The sequence below is a fragment of the Urocitellus parryii genome, chromosome X, assembly GCF_045843805.1.
Source record: "Urocitellus parryii isolate mUroPar1 chromosome X, mUroPar1.hap1, whole genome shotgun sequence".
NCBI classification, from domain to species: Eukaryota; Metazoa; Chordata; class Mammalia; order Rodentia; family Sciuridae; genus Urocitellus; species Urocitellus parryii.
The window spans coordinates 26477008-26496861 of NC_135547.1; the positions used below are offsets into that span (position 1 = coordinate 26477008).

General features: G+C 33.2%; 1 protein-coding gene across 3 annotated transcripts in view; it reads left to right on the forward strand.

The window, feature by feature from the left end:
* Positions 1-19854, forward strand: part of Tenm1 (teneurin transmembrane protein 1) — a 556980-nt gene that overhangs the window by 270934 nt on the left and 266192 nt on the right. For 2 of the 3 annotated variants that reach the window (XM_077793578.1, XM_077793579.1), the window contains exon 6: positions 15049-15201. In XM_077793578.1, coding sequence (XP_077649704.1) covers positions 15049-15201 — 153 coding nt within the window. The remainder of the gene's footprint in view (positions 1-15048; positions 15202-19854) is intronic. The other variant, XM_077793580.1, reaches the window with a different exon arrangement.

Consider the following 19854-nt stretch of genomic DNA (forward strand, 5'->3'; position numbering starts at 1 on the left):
TTTTAGGTACATATCATGATGTTTTGATGCATGTATACACAGTGAAATGATGACCATAATCAAATTAACTAACATATCTATCACTTCACATAGTTAAAAAAATTTTTTTTGGGGGGGTGGGGGGTTGTAAAGCATTTAAGATCTACTCTAAGAAAACTCAAGCATACAGTTCAGAGGTAAAGTGCACAGTTAGCATGCCTGAAATCATGGGTTCAATCCCCAGCATTGCAAAAACAGAAAATTTCAAGTATCTAATACAATATTAATTATAACCACCATGCTATGCATATTAGATCTCCAGAACATACTCATCCTGTATAACTGAAACTGTATATTTTGACCATTATCTTCCCATTTCTCCTGCTCCTAGTCCCTATCACCTTCCATTCTTCTCTCTGCTTCTGTTGGTTTGATTTGTTCAGAATCTACATATAAGTGAGATCATGCAATATTTATCTTTCTGTCTCTGGTTTATTTCACTCAGCATGTCTTACAGGTCCATCCATCATTTGCAAGTCAAAAGATTTTCTTATTTACCAATTATGATATTGTTGATTGGAAGTTTTACCCCTTTTCAAAACTTTGAATGTATCATCCCACCCTCATTGCTTGCAAGGTTTCTGCTGAAAAATCCACTGATATTTTTATGGAAGTTCTCTTGATGTAATCAGTTGCTTTTCTGTTTGTGCTTTTAAAATTTTCTCTTTTTCTTTGAATTTTCATAATTTTATAATAATATGTCTCAGTGCACCTTTCTTTATGTTTAATCTATTTGGAGTTCTTTAGGCTTTGTTAATCTGGATGCTCATTTCCCTCTCCAGATTTTTTAAAAAATAATATTCCTGTACGTTTCTTGTTCTTTGCTCCTCCTGTAAATTCCAGAATTTATATGTTGGTGAATTTAATGGTGTTCTGTGTTTACCATGGACTTTATTCATTCTTATTTCATTTTTAAAATTTTTGTTCCTCTTCCAGAGTAAATTTAAAGGAGATTGTCTTTGAGCTCACTTATTCATTCCACTTTATAAGGACTGCTTTTGAAGCTCTTGATGGAATTTTTCAGTTTATACATTGTGTTTTCCAGCACTAGAATTTGTTTGATTTGTTTGTTTCTTTGTTGAGCTTCTTATAGTCTTTATGTATTTTTATCCTGATTTTATTTAGTTTTCTGTGTTCTCATATATATCCCACTGAGCTTCCTTAAGTTGATTATTTTCAGTCTCTTTGAGGAAGTACATAGATTCCAATTTCTTTAGGGTTAGTTATAAGTACTTTATCTAGTTTCTTTGGAGGTATCATATTTTCTTGATTATTCATGATCTTTGTGGCTATATCCCCCATTCCAGTCTTTATAAATCAGCTTTAGCAAGGAAAGTGCTCCACTGGTCAGCTCCTCCACAGATTCTATGTGGGCCATCTTGGAGGATCTGCAGGTAAGCTTGTTTACTGGAATGCTTGAGGCAGGTGGGTCTAATGCTTGAGGCAGGCAGACCTGGAGCCTGAGGCAACAGGTGTCACACTGGTACCTTGGGCCACAAGGGATAGCCTGGAAAAGATCTAGAGCCTGGAGCCACAGAGGTGAGCCTAGAGCTTGGGGCTCTGAGTTCCAGCCTGGTGCTAATTTAGGCCTGGAGCCTAGATCTGTAGTAGCCAGACTGGAGGCCAAATCCTTGTGAACCTACCTGGTAATAAGTCAGGCTGAGAGCCTGGGTTAGTAGGATCAAGCCTTAAGCCTGGAGCCATAGAGGTCATCTAAACCCAGGGATAGACCTAGAACCTGGGACTCTGAGGGCCAGCCTGGAGCCTTAAGCTATAAAAGTTTACCTGGAACTGGACAATTCCAGGATCTTTGATCCATGGAGCCAACTTAGTAGTGAGACTTGCTGCAGTGGGTCTGATGCTGGGGTCCAAATGAAGATGGGGACTCATTTCCCTCTTCTACCTCCACATGAAAAGTAACTCTCTCCATACTATGCTGCATGGGCTTGTAGGTGGGGTGATACAGGTAATGTAAAACTGTCCTTCACATTCCTTAATGCATTTGTTTATCCCTGTGCTCTATGCAGGTGCCATAATCTTCCAACTTGATTCTTAAGATATTGTGAAGGAATCTTTCAGCATGGATGATTGTTAAAATTGATGTTTCTGTGAGAAATGAGCACTAGAAATTCCTATTCCATCATCTTATTGAAATCACTCCTCTAGGTTATATGATTAAATTATCACCATGGTTGAACATATTAAGTTATAACTGTTAATTTACTTTTCTTTTTTGTGAATTGCCTCTTGATATCTTTTGCCTGTGTTTCTATTGGAGGGTGTAGCTGATATTTATTAATTTATTAGGAATGTTTATACATTAAAAATTTTAACATTAATTGCCTCTTTTAATGTTATATAAAAATGAAAATTAAAGTTTTAAGCCATAGGAAAATAAGAGACTGCCATATTCTTTTCCTGTATCTACTAATATCGTGCCAAGTCATTTACAAAAACATAAAGAATAAATTTAGATCCATTTTCAGGTATCATATGAAGTTGAGTAAACTTCCTACTACCTACCTTTTCTTTCTTAAAAAACCTTGAATCTAGTTTAAAAATAGACATTAAGAATTTGGACAACAAAGTGAACAGTTTTAACAAAAATCCTAAGATTGAGACTGTAGATCCAATGGAATATATGACTTTGGTTACATAGGCCCAGTAATGCAATAAAATCATCAAAGTATTTTATAAAATGATTTTTTACTGATATATGTGTATTTTTAATTAAACTGATTTTTAAAAAAATAGAGCAGTGAAGTTGGGGATTCAGACTGTCCTATGCAATTACCTGAGATGAATGGACAAAATGAGTTTGAATAATCAGTCTGTGGCAAAGTCCAGAGTTTTATTCTATGCAAAGGCAACTGGATGGCATAAAAATTTAACCTATACCATTGGCCTCATTAACCCAATATTTCAACCAAATTATTTTAGTACTAAAAGTCATTGAATAGAAGAAATTGATTCTATCTTCTTTTGGCCTTGAACATGGCAGAAGCAGTGTGGTTTAGTAGAATGAAACTGAGGGCTAAGTTTTAGTTTCCTCTTCTCTAAAATGAAGAGATTGAACTACATGGTTTGTCTGTGGTATTTTATTTCCAAAACAAGTTGTTAATTTTAGAACACTTTTAGACTTACATTGAAGTTGCAAATATAGTACAGAGAATTACCATAAACTCCTCATTCGCTTTCTACTATTGTTAATATCCTATATAAGCATGGTACATTTATCACAACTAAGAAACCAACAATGATAATTATTATTAACTGAACTCAATCTTTGATTTAGGTATTGACAGTTTTCCCCAATGTGGCTTTTCCATTCCAGGATAGGATATTAAATTTCATGCCTCCTTATCTTCCTCTGGCCTGTAACAATTTTCTTTAAAAGATAACTTTGCCAGTTTTGACTGGTCTGATTTTTTTCAGTGCTGGGAATTGAACCTGGGGTCTTGCTCATGCTAAGCAAGTAAGTACTCTACCACTGAGTCACATCCCCATCCCTGGTCTGAATTTTTACAGAATGTCCCTCAGTTTGGATTTTGCTAATGTTGCTATCATGTTTATACTGGAATTATGAGTTTTAGAAGGAAGATCACAGAGGTGCAATTGTCATTGCATCATATCAAGTATACATGCTATCATCAGTGATGGTAACTTTAATCATCAAGATGAAGTAGTATTAGCCAAGTCTCTTTAAGATTATTTTCCTGCCTCCTTTCTAAACTCTACTCAACTAGTTTCTGGGTTTTTTTGTTTTTATTTTTTTGCTGCTGCTGCTAGAGATGGAACCCAGGGCTTTGCGAACACTAAGCAAGTGCACTTTCACTGAGTCACATCCCTAGCCAACTGATTTGTGGTCTTTTTGAACTCTAACATACAATAATCTTATTGTGTTGCAGACAGATTTCCTTACCTGCACAAGTCAATTTTAGAGTTGAACTCATCACTCAGGATTGCATATTTGTGCTGGGTAACTCAGCAGAAATTTCCTTGTAACCCACTTCTAACTATGTGGCTATGTGAGAATCTTCAGTTATGTTTCATAAAGTGAGACTATAACTGGTTTATGCTAACCTTTGTAAAATTTTATTCCACTAAAATGATGGCATCTTTAAAACATTAAGAATTGTTCTAATTTCTGAAAACTTTTACCGAAATAATCCAAAATTTACAATTTTTAGGTCCAGGGACCACAATGGTGGAGAAAAGGAAATAAGCAGCTTTGGGAGATGTTAATGAGGGAAGAGATATGAATGTCTGCTCTAAATTTGGAATTAGAAAATTAGGCAAAAGTTTTTTTTTTTTAATCTGCTGTACTGCTGTGTGAAAATGGCACCTGAAGTTCCCTCAAAGATTTGAGTTCCTCTATTCTCTCAAGAAAAAATATAACTGTGCAATCCTCTCATAGAGTAGGAAAGCAGAGAATTCAATGAGAAGATGACCTTCTGCCTTTATCTGCTTCCAGATGGTTTGGAAAGGTTTGCCTAAAAGGGGAATTAACCAGAGTTAATAATAATGGCTAACAATTACTGGGCATCGAGTATGTACCAGGCACTTTTAGGTATCTTACATGACTGATTCATTTTGTCCTCATAAGAACTTTATAGAGAAGATGCAGTTATCATGTACATTTTATGGTGAGGTATTGAGACACAGAAATTAACTATTTGCCCAGGCCACATAGCTACTTAGTAGCAGAATTTGGATTTGAATTAAGGAAACTTGGCTCCAGAGTCCCTGGTTTTTACTACACCACATGACAACTGCCCCACTATATAGATGATAAGCTCTAAGAGGGGAAAGATGATTTTTGTAATCAAACAGTTACTATTGTATCCTCATCACCTAAAACAATGTCTAATACATAGTCAACCAACAAATAATAATTTCATGAAAGAGGAAAAGGCTTGAGGATCCTGACCCTGAATCATCCTCATTTCAATAATATATTGGTGACTCTTTTTAGAAGAACACTATTATGGTGGCACCTCAGAATACCCTGAACAAACTGAATCATTATGCTCACCACCACTTCATTTTCTGTACCTCCCCATTGGATCACATCTTAAAAGCAACTAAGAAGGTTCAGTAGTTTTCTATCACTTCTCCACTTTCCATCTTCTTTATTATATCTCTTGCCTCCACAGCCTCATATAGTCCCTGTTCTTTAATATTAATTATGAATAATCAAGGATTGGAAAGAGTTTGATAGTCTCAATACTCAAATGTTGGCATAAAAATATATACATATAGGGGCTGGGGTTGTGACTCAGTGGTAGCACACTTGCCTATCATGCATGAGGCACTGGGTTCGATTCTCAGCACCACATACAAATAAATAAAGATCCATCAACAACTAAAAAATATTTAAAAATACATACATATAACTATGGCAATGACTACATGATCTTTAATCAGAAAAGTGAGTTTTAGAACTTTGAGTGACCAGGAAGTGTGGACATGAATCAATTAATACATTTCCCTTTTTAAAACATAAACATACATAGGGAAAATGAGTAAGAAGTGGGAAGAACTGCATAGGTCTATTTCTTACTTTCCATAGTCACAGATTTTATTTCAATCTTTTAAATAACCCAGATAATATCATTAATGGGTACTTAAGCCAGGAAAGAGGTGATGCATTTTTCAGGAAACTAAGAGATTTCCTATCATCTTAACAATGAATAGTGATTTGTTTGACAATGAAAGGAAGAATTAGTTGAATAAAAGGTGAAGTAAAATAGGAAAGTAAAAGAAAAAAAATTAAAGAATCCAAGTGTTGATTTCTAGCTAAATTGATATTTTGCTACATTATTTATTAAACTGTTTTAAATTTATCCATCATTATGCTGCTTATTTATCCTGACTTCACAAAGCAAATACTAATACAAAAATAAATAAGATTTGAGTTATGGAGAACACTTATTGGTGCTGTGACTTGAGATGAAACCACTAAATAATTGTGTCTGCTGATAAGGAATCCACAGATGGGCCTGTTATGCAACTACAAATGGAGATCATATATTAAACCTATGATAAGGTACCCAAATAGACATGTTATTTATAAATATTGCTGCAGTCTTGGAATGGAAAATATAAAATACATAGTAAATGAAAGTTTTAAGATAATATAATATAGAACTGGAACATTAAAATGATTTATTACTTTGATAGAATCTTCTCTAGCCTGGGTATTGGATAAAACTAGGACCATACTAAGGCAAAAAAAAAGTGTGCTGCAATAGATAGTAATTCATTTCATTTAGAAGAAAGTAGGAATTCAAACATGGAGCAATAAGAAAGATGCACTCATTGCCTCTGTTGTATTGTCTCAATCTTAGTTAGCATTTAATTTTACTTTTTCATTATGGCAGACTTGCAAAATATGTTCTGTAAAATTTTTCAAGTTAACATGCTTTTTCTTTCTTTCTTCCTTTTGGTTGTTTTTGTTTAAATTAGTAAAGCCCTTTCTTCCAAAAGAAATTCTACCCATACCCAACACAACAGCCTTCTGGGCTTTCAAAAATGTTTGAAAGGGATAGCAAAGACATATTGACTACCTTCAAATTCCTTTGAAAAGGAACATTTAAGTATGTTTTATTTATGTTCATGATATAGGGCAAGGAGAGATAATATTTTTAGTAGAAAATGTATATGTATAACCCTAGGAAAAAAAGAAAACTTGAATGAAATTGCTGAGGCAAAAGTAAGGTACTATAAATAAATATTCATTGCTTCCTTTATTTAGTTCTTGAAAAATGCTTTGCTGAAAACTAATGGTTTTCAATTCTGCATGTAATCTAGTTATTACCAGGATAAAATTGAGATCTAAAGGGCCATAGTTCACCCATATACCAATTTGATGTTTAATGTAATACAAATGGGATTTATTTTAAAATGGAATGATAACCTGGTTTCTGTAATGTTTGCAGTCACTGCATTTAATTCAAGTAGCATTTATATTTGCAGTGATATTTCTTGTTGCAGAAACATCTAGTCCCATATGATGTCCACAAAGTATCTGTCTGGTGAAATTGTTTCCCCTAAGAGATAAGTTGAAAGCCTAAAGTCATCAGGGATCAGCATCTGGGTAATGTATTTGGTGTGTTTTTCAGAAAGGAGATTGTCCAGCATACAAGTAGATATGTAGCTTTGACAAGCTTTGGAAGTAAAGTACAAAATCTGTAACATTCCCTAGCCTTAAAGAACATGAAGCAAGATATGTAAAAGAACTGGTAAGGGGAAAATGCTGGCAAAAATAGAAAATAAATTACCTCAAAAAGTATTGCATGCTTTTAACTGAACATGATTAAAATTTATAACATCAACTGTAGTAGTCACACTTTATTTGTGAGACAGATTTCAAACTTTCTACATAGGTTTATTTGGTAGAATTAGAAAATAGTCTCCAAAATTCTTGCAACAAATAAATAAAATATTCTGAGCTAAATATGTATGCATTTTAAGATGCAAGATGAATTTCTTGGAAGCTCAGTTATATTTGTCTTAAAAATCTTACTTATTATCAAAGTACTATTTTGTTATTAAATGGATTTCAATATTGTCTGTAAGACAGTTGACCCAAAGTACTAAAAGATACAGAATAGCACAAAATAGTAATCCTATTTCTTGACACTAGCACTATAATGTGATTTCATAAGTTTAAATGTGTAAAAGGAATTCTTCCTAGCATCCAAATTTTTCTTATTCATATATATAATACATATGTTTATATATATAATATATGTTTTATATATAAATATGTGTGTGTGTGAAAACAAGACTCTTTAGATTGAAAGACTCTAAGAATCCAAAAGCTTTTACCAAAACCTCTATAGAATACAGTTTGAAATTTGTGGCCTAAAGGCTGAGGCAGGAGGATCATGTGTTCAAAGCCAGCCTCAGCAACAGCAAGACACTAAGCAACTCAGTGAGACCCTGTCTCTAAATAAAATACAAAATAGGGCTGGGGATGTGACTTAGTGGTAGAGTACACCTGAGTTCAGTCCCCAGTACCAATATATATGTACACACACACACACACACACACACACACACATGTATATATATGATATATCATATATATTATATATATATCAGTTATTTTTTTGAAGTTTCTCATGTTTTTAATATATATATTTTTAGTTGTGGATGGACACAATACCTTTATTTTACTTATTTATTTATTTTTATGCAGTGCTGAGGATCAAACCCAGTGCCTCACACGTGCTAAGCAAACATTCTCCTACTAAGCTACAACCCCAGCCCCCAAATGATTTTAACAATAATATGAAAATGTTAAAGTATTCTTCCAGTTCCCCAAGCTCCCCCACTGAAAAACATCAATATTTTAGTATGAATCCTTTCAATTCTCTTTATGCATTTTCATATATAAAATATATATTTTCTGCTTTAACGGGATATTAGAATATGTATTGTTCTACAACGTTTTTCATAGAACTATCTTTCTATGTCAGTTCTTGTAGGTCATTCCATGGTGTACTGATAAAAGTATGACGACCAGCTCTATGGACAAATGTGCAGTATTTTCTGATTCCCAGAGTGTAAAGATACATACCATGGTCTATTGCAACTGCCAACATAAAGTCACTGAAGGTGAAATTAGGAACAGATGCACATAGATGGCACTTATAAACCAGTATAAGATGGCTTTGGCACATCACTGGATTAGTCTTTTTCTCTCTCTTTTTTGGATTTTTTAAAAAAAAATAATTTTAGACTTAAGAGAAAGTTTGCAAATGTAACACAGAATTCTTGTATACCTGTCACTGAGCTTCTCCCAATGTTAACATCTTACAATAACCACAGTACAGTTTTCAAAATTAAGACATTAACCTTGGTATCATGCCATTAACTAAGCTCTATTTAATTCTGATTTCTTTTTTTCCTGTTCTAATATCCAATCTAGAATCCTATATTGCATTTAATTGGCATGTCTCTTTAATTTCCTTCAATATAGCAGTTTCTCAGTATCAATTCTTTCAATCCTTATACAGATTTTTTTCCAGGAATTTGAAATTTAAATTTATTTTAACTGAAACATAAAAGTAGTAATATTAGTAGGTTGCCATATGATGTTTTGATACACATATACATTATGTAATGTTTAAATCAGCTTTACATAAGATTTCATAGTATAGATACATCATTCTCTCCCATAATTTGATATATTGTCCCTTCTGATTTTTTTAATATATTAACAAAGCCAATGTCTTAATAACAGTGTAATAAATTTCCTTATATGTTCTTTATGACATATGACACATGACATAATTATTTCTTTAGTATAGACTCCCAGAAATAGAATTCCTGTTCAAGGAACATTCACAATTTAATTTGTGATAGGTATCAAAATTTCCTTGCAAGGCCACTTTATCACATTACATTCCTATGAGCAGTGTGTAAAGGTAATACTTGCTATACCCAAGTGCTGAGTTAGGTATCCAGGGCAGAAAAATGAAGAAGACATGATTCTCATCTTTTAAGTGCTTATTATTGATGAGGCAAATATGTAAACAAGTATCTGCAATTTAATTTGGTAGATTCTATGATGGAGTGCTAAGAGAAACATCTTGTGAAATGTTCTAGTCAAAATCTTCACTGTCCAATAAAAATGTAATATGAACCACACATATAATTTAAGGTTTTATAGTAGCCATATTAAAAGAGTAAAAAGAAACAGATGAAATTTAATATCATAAAATTTTTATTTAATCCAATATATCTACAACATTATCATTTCAATATGTAATCAGTATAAAAATATTAATGTGATATTTTACATTTTTTCTTTCATACTGCCTTGACTAGTCAAATTTCAAGAGCTCAGTAGACATGTGTGGTGCATGGCTGCCGTATTGGATAGCACAAACCTAAGTCATTCAAGTTGTATTTCCCACAAGCATTCTTGTGGTCTCCTTATAAGTGAATATTTTTTGAAAGGAGTAGAATAGGGAAGTATTATTTGTTATATATGTTAGTAAACACCACCAGTCTAACATTAGAGAAAGGAAGTCCAACATCCTGAGTGCAGAGATATAACTGCAGCTTGAGTTGGAAGTTTCTATAGATATGTGCAAGCTAAGAAGAGCTTCAGTTTGTGGAGTCAGCCTGCCTTGAGATCCAAGGTGCTTGGTTGAGTTTGGCAATTGAAAACAGCAATATAATCCATTTGTTACCTTAACTTTGTAATGAATTTATAATTTTGGAACATAGTTCTTTGCAATTGGATAGAACAAGAAAAATAGTAATTATAAAATGTACAGGGTTCATCAGCAGGAAACATTTGTTAAAAGACCATTAAGGGATTGTCATTCTTAATCAACTGAAAAAAAATTACTCCTGGAATATCTAAATAGGCATACACATTTTTTCCCAGCTATTGGATTTCAGTAAAATACAAATAATTAGACCCATATTCCCTGAGAGAGCTTGATAGTTTCCATCTCTACTTACTGAGTTTAAATATATATGTGTGTGTTTGTGTGTGCATATGTATATATATATACATATTGGTACTGGGAATTGATCCCAGGGGTGTTCAACCATTGAGTCACATTCTCCAGCCCTTTTTTAAAATTTTTTATTTTGAGATAGGGTCTCACTAAGTTGCATAGTACCTATTCTGTTTTGACAATTAACTATTTTTAATATTATATTCCCTGTATTCACCTGTATAAAATATGGAAAGTACATTACTAGTGTGCTTGGCATGTGCTTTGAATATATATGTTGAATAAATCAATAAATAATCCCCATAGGTGAAGTACTACCATATCTTTTTAGTTGTCCATTGACATATTCCACAGGTCAACATAATTTTATTTATTTGCTTAGTATGGAAAAACTATTCTTTATTTTTAATAAAACTCAGACACTGTAGTTGTTTAGTAACTACATTCTACCCTGCACATAAATGCACTTTTGGCTTTCTTTCATGCCTCAGCAATGTGGAAGTTCAATTAGGAAGAGAGAAAAGGCCAGGAGCCTTTCCATGGTACTCCAGATCTGTAGCAAGTAATTAACTTTCATTATATATTCAAATATACATTCCACACAGTTTGTTCCCCAGGATATATTAAACTTAAGGAATTATAAAGCCTTACTACTCTCAAAGAGTATTCACTAAATGTGCCCATACCTCTGTATCTGCCTTGATTGGCTGCAAGCAGTCTATTTAATTTGATAGTAAAAAAATTAATCCTTGCCTTATATATTTTGAAGTGAATCTCTCTACCACATGAATTTTTCTAACATTTTCTAGTGCCCTCAGGAAACTGGCTTAACTTAAAGTACATAAAATAGGTCTTCAAAATGAGATCCACTATGCCTTTTGTTACATATGGTCCATCTAATTTCATAGAAAGTAATTGAACCAAGGAAATGAAACACATTTTCAATATAGTTAGTAATATCCATTATATCCAAATTATTGGGGGGCACAGAAAATACCAAATTTTCTGTAGTACTGATAAATGCCTTTAACTGGGACAAGTATGTTAAACCAAACTTTAAGTCCTTTGGCAAGGAAATTTCAATAATGTCACTAGTACAGCTTTATTAACATGCCATACCATACCTTACTCAGAACCAGTGTCTTTTGCTTTTAGTTGTTTCCAATAATTGCGAGAGAAATTCATCAGACAGTATTGGCCTTAATCCAAAGAAAAGGATAGAAACCAATTAAATGCTTAAAAAGTTTTAAGGATAAATTTAAAAGTAGGTGCTAGAAATCTCTTTAGTTCCAACTAAAAGTGGATGAATGATTTTTAAATAGGTTATCTGCCTAGCTTCTCAGTTTTCAGTCACTAGTTCATATACTAAATGAGTATATTAAATTAGCCCCTTTCAGATTGCCTGAGAACACAGAAAAATATGAGATGACTTATAAGTGGCTTCCTGCTTTTTTTTTTTTTTTGCCTTTTGGTAGAATTTAGTTGATGTTGAAAAATATAATGAGAAAAATAAATTAAAAATATGTCTGTAGCTTCTGGCCCAGGCACTATTCTCTCCTAAATTCTCTCCCTTCAATTACCTCATTCACTCTCACATCTTAAACTGTTGCTTCTTTGTATGTATACCATTGTAGTCTTGTTCTAGTTTAAAATTTTCCCCAGAACGTCAACCCTTTTGTGGTTAATATAGCTATGTACATGTTCTACCAGTCCTTGGAACCCAACATCCCCAAATTTGAATTCATTGCATTCCTTTAATCACCTCAAAGCATATGTTCAACTACTCATTATTCAGTAAAACATATGTGATACCAACTATTCAGAGGCTAAGTGAAGAATTCCCTAAATTTATTAATAATCCCACCATTTTTTCAGTTACTATGGCTGAAAAACTTTATCATTTTAAATTACAATTTTACCCACACTTTTTCTTATGCCTCACCTAATATACCTACATACCTATATAAGATATGTATATACATACACACACACATACATACACACACACATGCACACACAGAGACACACACACCATGAACACATATAGAGCTTGTTGCCAAATTCTAAGCTGCCATTTATGAAATTTCTTCTTAAGGAATTGCCTTTTTTGCCTTCTCACTCTAAAAACTTGAGACATTCTTTGGACACCACCTTAATTGAGACACTAATTATTTCTCACCTATATTATTGCAATGCCATTCCAATTGGTTTCCTTGAATTATCTTTAGGCCTCCAGTTCATCCTTCTCCACACTATTACTGGGTTTATCTTTATACAAAATGTATTCTGATGATATCATTTGTTTGCCTAAAACACTCATTTTCTCTGCATTGCTACCTAATTAATCTTTTTAAAGAAAATTCTGATCATCTCCCATCTGCTCAGAAAATAACAATGTTGCACTGTTACTTAAGATATTAACTCCAGTTATTCAAGGGTGGTATTCACTCATTGTCTTTCTACAATGTGACCCTAATCTACCTTTCTGGCTTTAACTTCCACAACTACCTCCACAAAACTAAGCTCTAATGGATCCCAGAAACTTAATTGTTTCAGTCAGCTTTTTCACTGCTATGACCAAAAGACCTAATGATAACAATTATAGTAGGAAAATTTTATTTGTGGGGTCACAGTTTCAGAGATCTCAGTCCATAGATGGCCAACTCCATTGCTCTGGGTCCAAGGTATGGCAGAACATCATGGTAGAGGAGTGTGGTAGAGGAAAGTGTCTCAGGACATTGCACCAAGAAGCAGAGAGAAAGAAAGCTCTGCTCAAGAAGGAATACACACACACACACACACACACACACTATACATATATTTATGTATAGTGTGTGTGTGCACACACATACACACACAATACATATATTTATATATGTATAGTGTGTGTGTATGCACACACATACACACACAATACATACATACATACACACACACACATATACACATATACACTAAAGACAGGACCCCAGGGACCCACCTCCTACAGCCACATCCTACCTGTCTACAGTTACCATCCAATTAATTCCTATCAATGAATTCATGCACTGATTAGGTTAAAACTTTTATAACCCATTCATTTTACCTCTAAACTTTCTTGCATTGTCTCATACTTAAACTTTTGGGGGACAACTCACATCTGAACATTTCTTTTGCCTCAAGTACATCCTATACTTGACAAATTCATAATTGTTCAACCAGCCTCTTCTTCCCTCTCAATTGTCACCCATCAAAGTCCTACACATTTTTCAAAGTTCATCTCTAAAATTATTCATTCATAAAATCATTCTTGATCAGTCTAGCCAAATTTAAGACATCATTCCTTTAAACTGTTTCTCTTCAAATAAAATCTTCTTGTTCTCTAGGTGGCAAATATCACATGTTCACTGTAAAATATACAGAAAATATAGAAACCATAAGGAGGAAAATAAAAATCCTTTGTAAGCTCCCTGTACTATATCCTTCAGCATATTCTTGCTCCAGAAATGAACACACACACACCACACACACATTTCAGATCATACTATTCATACTGTCTAGGAACCTGATATTTTTTTTCATTTGATGCATCATGAATATTTCCCATTTCATTGCTTGATATTCTGCAACATGATTTCAGTAGCCACAGTCTTTTATTATTTACTATATTTAGCCAGTTATTTGATGAAACCTCGCTTAGTGAATATTTAGCTTTATCAGAACTTTTTAGTATTATTTTCATATGTTATGATGGATAGTCATAGTCTGCCACATTCATAGTTAATTCATAGACATTGAATTATTGTCTCAAAGGATCAACCAGATTTTAAAGGTTTTGTTTATTTTTTTGGTGGGGGGGATGGTGCCACATTTCCCTCCATAAAGCTCACTGTATTTTTATATTTCTATCAAGATTAAGTGTGCCATTTCCCTCATAATGACCAATTACATATACTTTTTAATCTTCTTTCAAAAATATGAACTTCTTGTGTCAATTCTTCCATATACTATTATGGTTATTTTATACTTACAATACTACCAAATCCCATGCCATTCGTCATCTAGACTTAAACACCTGTAGCAGCTATCATAGAGTCTTATGCACATGAGGCATTCAGGAGATATTTTCTGAATTGAATTGAATTGAATTGAATTGAATCAGAACCACTGGGAAGATTTCCCATGTTCTCTTGATAGTCTATTAACATTACTCTGCAGTAGTTTCCTTGTGCAAACGAAAGTTAGGTAAGTGGAGAGGGAACAGGTGGGTCACAGCACTGAAGAACTGAGTTAAATCCCACTGTTACTGCTAATCCTCCCATCTCTAACCCTATTTCTGGGATATCTGTAGCTTCAGAGCTTTAACAACAGCTAATTGGAAAAGTAGTGTAGTAAAGTAAAAGTATGGTGTAGGTGTATACTCCTAGTTGCTCAACCTAACTAAAAGATAACTGGTTATGGGGTTTCTAGGTACAAAAGGATAGCTGGTTTTGGAGGCCTTGTCAGTGAGTTTGAATAAGTTAATATATAACTTGTTTTCTTGCAGCAGTACATTTGTTTGGCCTGACTTGGCAATTGCAACCAGTTGAAGGACAGCTCTATGAAAATGGAATTAGCAAAGGGAACAGAGGGACGGAATCCATGGATACTACTTACTCTCCAATTGGAGGAAAAGTTTCTGACAAATCAGAGAAAAAAGGTACAGTGATCAAAATGATTGATTGATTATTGATTAATTTTCTTCTAAATTAGTCATTAGGACCATATGTAGGATGGTTTCACTTCACATTAAATTTCATGATCACTTGAAAGAAGTACTCTAACGTGAACTGAATAAATACATGTAAATGTATTGTCAAAACAAATTTTTCTTTTCTCCAGTGCCTTGAGTATAAACCAATTAAACTTTTCAAATATATTGGCAATTTTGAAAATAGATAAATATTTACTGAATGGAACTTTCAATACAATGGAAATTACATTTCACATATAGCTACCCTGAAGCAACATGGGATTTTGATTAAGTTCTCTTGTGTCGAAGCCCAACATTTTTATATAACATTTTACAAAGGGCATACAGAAATTTCTTTTGTTTACAGTAAAAAGGGCTTTTTTTCTGCTTAATATGAGGGTGAATGTTTATGTCAAAATAGGAGAACATAGCATTTTTTCTAGCTGGAGACCTTGAATCATTTCTAGTTGGGGAAATGTCATATCACTTTGAGTCCTGATTTGATAACTTTAACCAACATGGGTTTCAACTAACTATCTGACTGATTTACAATAAATATCATAATACTAGCACTCCCAACTTCTTATTCACATTGAATGGTGTTAGTTTTAATATATAAGCATTAAAAACAACTGGATGTTTGTATTATGGCTGCTTTTCAAATAAGACTCAGTACAAAGGACCCAAGCTGTGTTAAATTTCAGGAAGACAATTCGAAAAACAGAAATTGATAACATGTATAGCCAGCAGTATCATAGGTATTTTTAGGAGATCAAAAATAAACAAATAAGTGAGTGATCCAAACCTTACACTCAAGAAGCTTATGATTTTATAGGAGTAACAAGATAGTTGTGTTTTGGTTCATCATTTCCAAATAGGATATGTTGTTTTTTGATTGCTTGAGCTAGTATTCTTGATGTGTGTGTTTAATTCCTTTTGGAGGGTTGTTTTTAGGTTTCATTTTTCTTTGCTTTTGAAATAGTTCACTTTGCTATGGTCCATGCTTCAATGAAAAATAATACTCATGGGGTTATGGCTCAGTGGTAGAGTGCTTGCCTAGCATGTGTGAGGCACTGGGTTCAATTCTCAGCACTGCATATAAATAAATAAAATAAAGGTCCATCAACAACTAAAAATTATTTTAAAAAATAATACTTATAGTTCAGGAGAAGATAATAGCTTTGTTGTAGTTTTCAGTAATGATACAAGTTTTCTTTACATGTTGTTTGAAAATATGTTTCTAGGCTGGACTCATCAACAATTTCATTGTTATTGCTGAGAGGAGTTGAGGGGCGTAAAGGATTCAGAGATGACAGAAGAAGGGGTTTGAGTACACACAGATTTTTCTTCCTAATTTCCTTTACCTGATTTTTCTCATTCCTCTATGTCTGAAGAAATATCTATCTGTTCAGGGTTTCTTGTCATTGATATTGAGATTCAGAAATATCTGAAGGAAATGAAAAATATAAGATAGGAATAGGTTATCACATAGGTATCATCAGGGTATATTTAATTTTGTATTCTATCTCAGATATCTTATGATACATTTCTAAAAAGTAGGTTGATGATGATGGCCAAAATTGCTTTAACAATTATCAGGGGTCAAGAATTGTTGCAAACACTTTACTTGTATTATATCATGAAGGAAACATATTATGATTGCCATTTTCCAATTGAGAAACAGAAGCACAGAGAGAGTAAGTAATTTGCCCCAGATAACAGAGCTAGAAACTGGTGGACTGATTACAGAGCCCTGTTTCTTAACTTCTGTGCTATAATTAATCCTTGAATAACAGATATTTGAACTCTTAGGGTCCTTTACATGCCAGTTATTATTTGAAGATGTGTTGCAATTTGAAAAAAAATCACAGATCAACCGTATAGCCTATAAGTAGCCAGAAAAAAAAAATTAAGCCAGGCACAGTAGCGCACACCTATAATCCCAGTGCTTGGGAGACTTAGGCAAGGAGAATCGCGAGTTCATAGCCAATTTCAGCAAAAGCAAGGCACTAAGCAACTCAATGAGACCCTGTCTCTAAATGAAATACAAAAATTAGGGCTGAGGATGTGGCTCAGTGGTCGAGGGCCCCTGAATTCAATCCCTGGTACCCCCCCCCCAAAAAAAAACAGGTAAGTCATGAATGCAGAAAAATATATGATATATGTAGATAACAGCTTATTTATCATTTACTATCCTAAAATTTATGCAAAACTTTTTAAAAGTTAAAATTTATCAAAACATATGCACACAAATACTTATAGACCACCCATGGCACTATTCACAGTCAAGAGTAATGTAAACCTGAAGATGCAGTATTAGATTGTAATTACATATAATTAACTGTAGTGCGTACAGTGCATACAGTAGTAGTATAATAACTTTGTTGCCACCTCCTGTACCTATTGTGGTAAGCTCACGTTTGAGAATATCTGCTTCAAACACCATGTGACACTGATCATCTCAATGTCAGCAGTTTTTTTCCTCTAGTAAATTGTGTATCACAGTAAAAAAAAAAGTGATCTCTTGCAATTCTTATATATTTTCACTGTTTATAATACATATAGCATACAAAATATGGGCTGATCAATTGATTATATTATTGGTAGGGCTTCTGATCAATGGCAGGCTACTAGCAGTTAGGTTTTTGGGGAGTCATAAGTTTTACATGAATTTTTTACCATGCAGGAATCAGTGCCCTTAACCTCCACATGGTTTCAGGGTCAACTGTGTACTGAATATACACATGAAATGTATACGAAGACCACAAAATTTTTTTACATAATAAAACAAAACCCCAGAATCTATTCATGATCGAATTTGGAGACATTCTATTCACTTATATTTTTAAAGTATTGTGACAAATTTCATAAATTAAAAAAACAATTTGTATTCTGCTCAAGTATAACAACACAGAAGGAAAAACAATTTCAATTTAATACTTTAGTAAGAAAAATCATTATAGATTGTTAGTATATAAACAAAGTATTAGCGTAAACTGATTTTTTATGAATCCTGGACAAAAAAAGTAGAAACATCATGTTTCTACTCTATTTGGTCTTTACTTCTAATTACTTATCGAATAAAAAAAGAGCTCTATTTTTTATAATGCCATGTGTATGGTAAAGCAAACCTTGCAGAAGATGTAATACAATATAGGGATATTTTCAAGTGGTCAACTGAATCCTTTTATAATTTTCTAGATAGCACATACCCTGTAAATACAGTTCTGGAAGGTTGTATTGATGCTTTATGCCCTAAATTATGAAACTGACAACCACATAATATTTTTTACATTATTTTCTTTACTATCTTGGAGGATTGAGCATTGTAGCATTGTGGTTAAGAGCCTGGACTCTGGAGTCAGGCACATGTGGAATAGAATACTGACTGTGTCATTTACTGACTTTCCAACCTTAAGTAATTGACACAACCTTGCTGAACCAATGTCCTTATCTGTAATATAAGGATGATAGTAACAGTACCTGTCTCATATGGTTGTAGTGAGGAGTAAATGAGACAATGGCTCTAAAGTATATATCATAATTTCTGGCACAGTGTTTAACAATAAATAATATTAGGCCAGAAGACTGGAAAATTACCTTGAGTTTTTAAAACCTTCATTTACATTCAATTGGGTCCTACAACATCAGTAGCAACTTTTCTATATATGATGACCTCCTTGTGATATGATGTTTTCTTTTCTTAAAATTCGGGCTATTTTTATTTAACCAATTTAACATCTATTGTTTTTAAATTATCACTATCATCAAATGATGGATAAGTTGAAAGGCACTTTAAAAAATCAAATTTACTAGAATTGGTGCCTCATGAACATTTATTATATGTGTCTCATTAGGAAATAGAATTATTTTTTCAGCACTTAATTATCTAAATGAAAGGGAAAAGGGGCATTTGGTTATAGACATTTAGTATGCTAAAATTTTTAAAACATTCTAGAATTTAAGATGTCACACTCTCACACTGGCATATGCCAAAATAAAAATTTAAAGAAACCATAAGTTGTCCTTGTTCAATAAACACTTATAGAATTTAAGTCATCATACTAATATAATCCTTAAGTACCTTTGAAGCATACAAACTAGTCACAACTCTTTCCATTTAACTAGCAAATGTTATATAACAACTACTTCAAACAAAGCAAAGGAAGATAGGAATAAGGCTTACTTCTAAATCTGCATCATGTAGCATTCATAAATAATTAAAATAATTGCAAAATAATTTATCAACAAGTTTATAATATTAAAATCTTCATGCTTATCCAGTCCAACAACTTTATTTAAAGGTGAAGAAAATTAATCCCCAAAAGTTCAAGATCACTCAGAAAGAACTGGGACTAAAACTGAGGACACTGGTTCCACATTTTATGTTTTTTCAACTCTGTTATCATAATGATGTAACACAAATTAAATATGTAAATTGCTGAAGAACTTCTCAAACACAAAGTGTCAAACACAAAAACTGAACAAGTAAGGAAATTGATTTTATTCATGCTATTGCAATATAGAGGTTTAGCTTAGTCTTTTATAGAGAGGAGTAGATAAGTTTCATGTGGGGTAATCCACAGGGGGATTGTTTTGTACTCGAGGGTAGTCTCCATC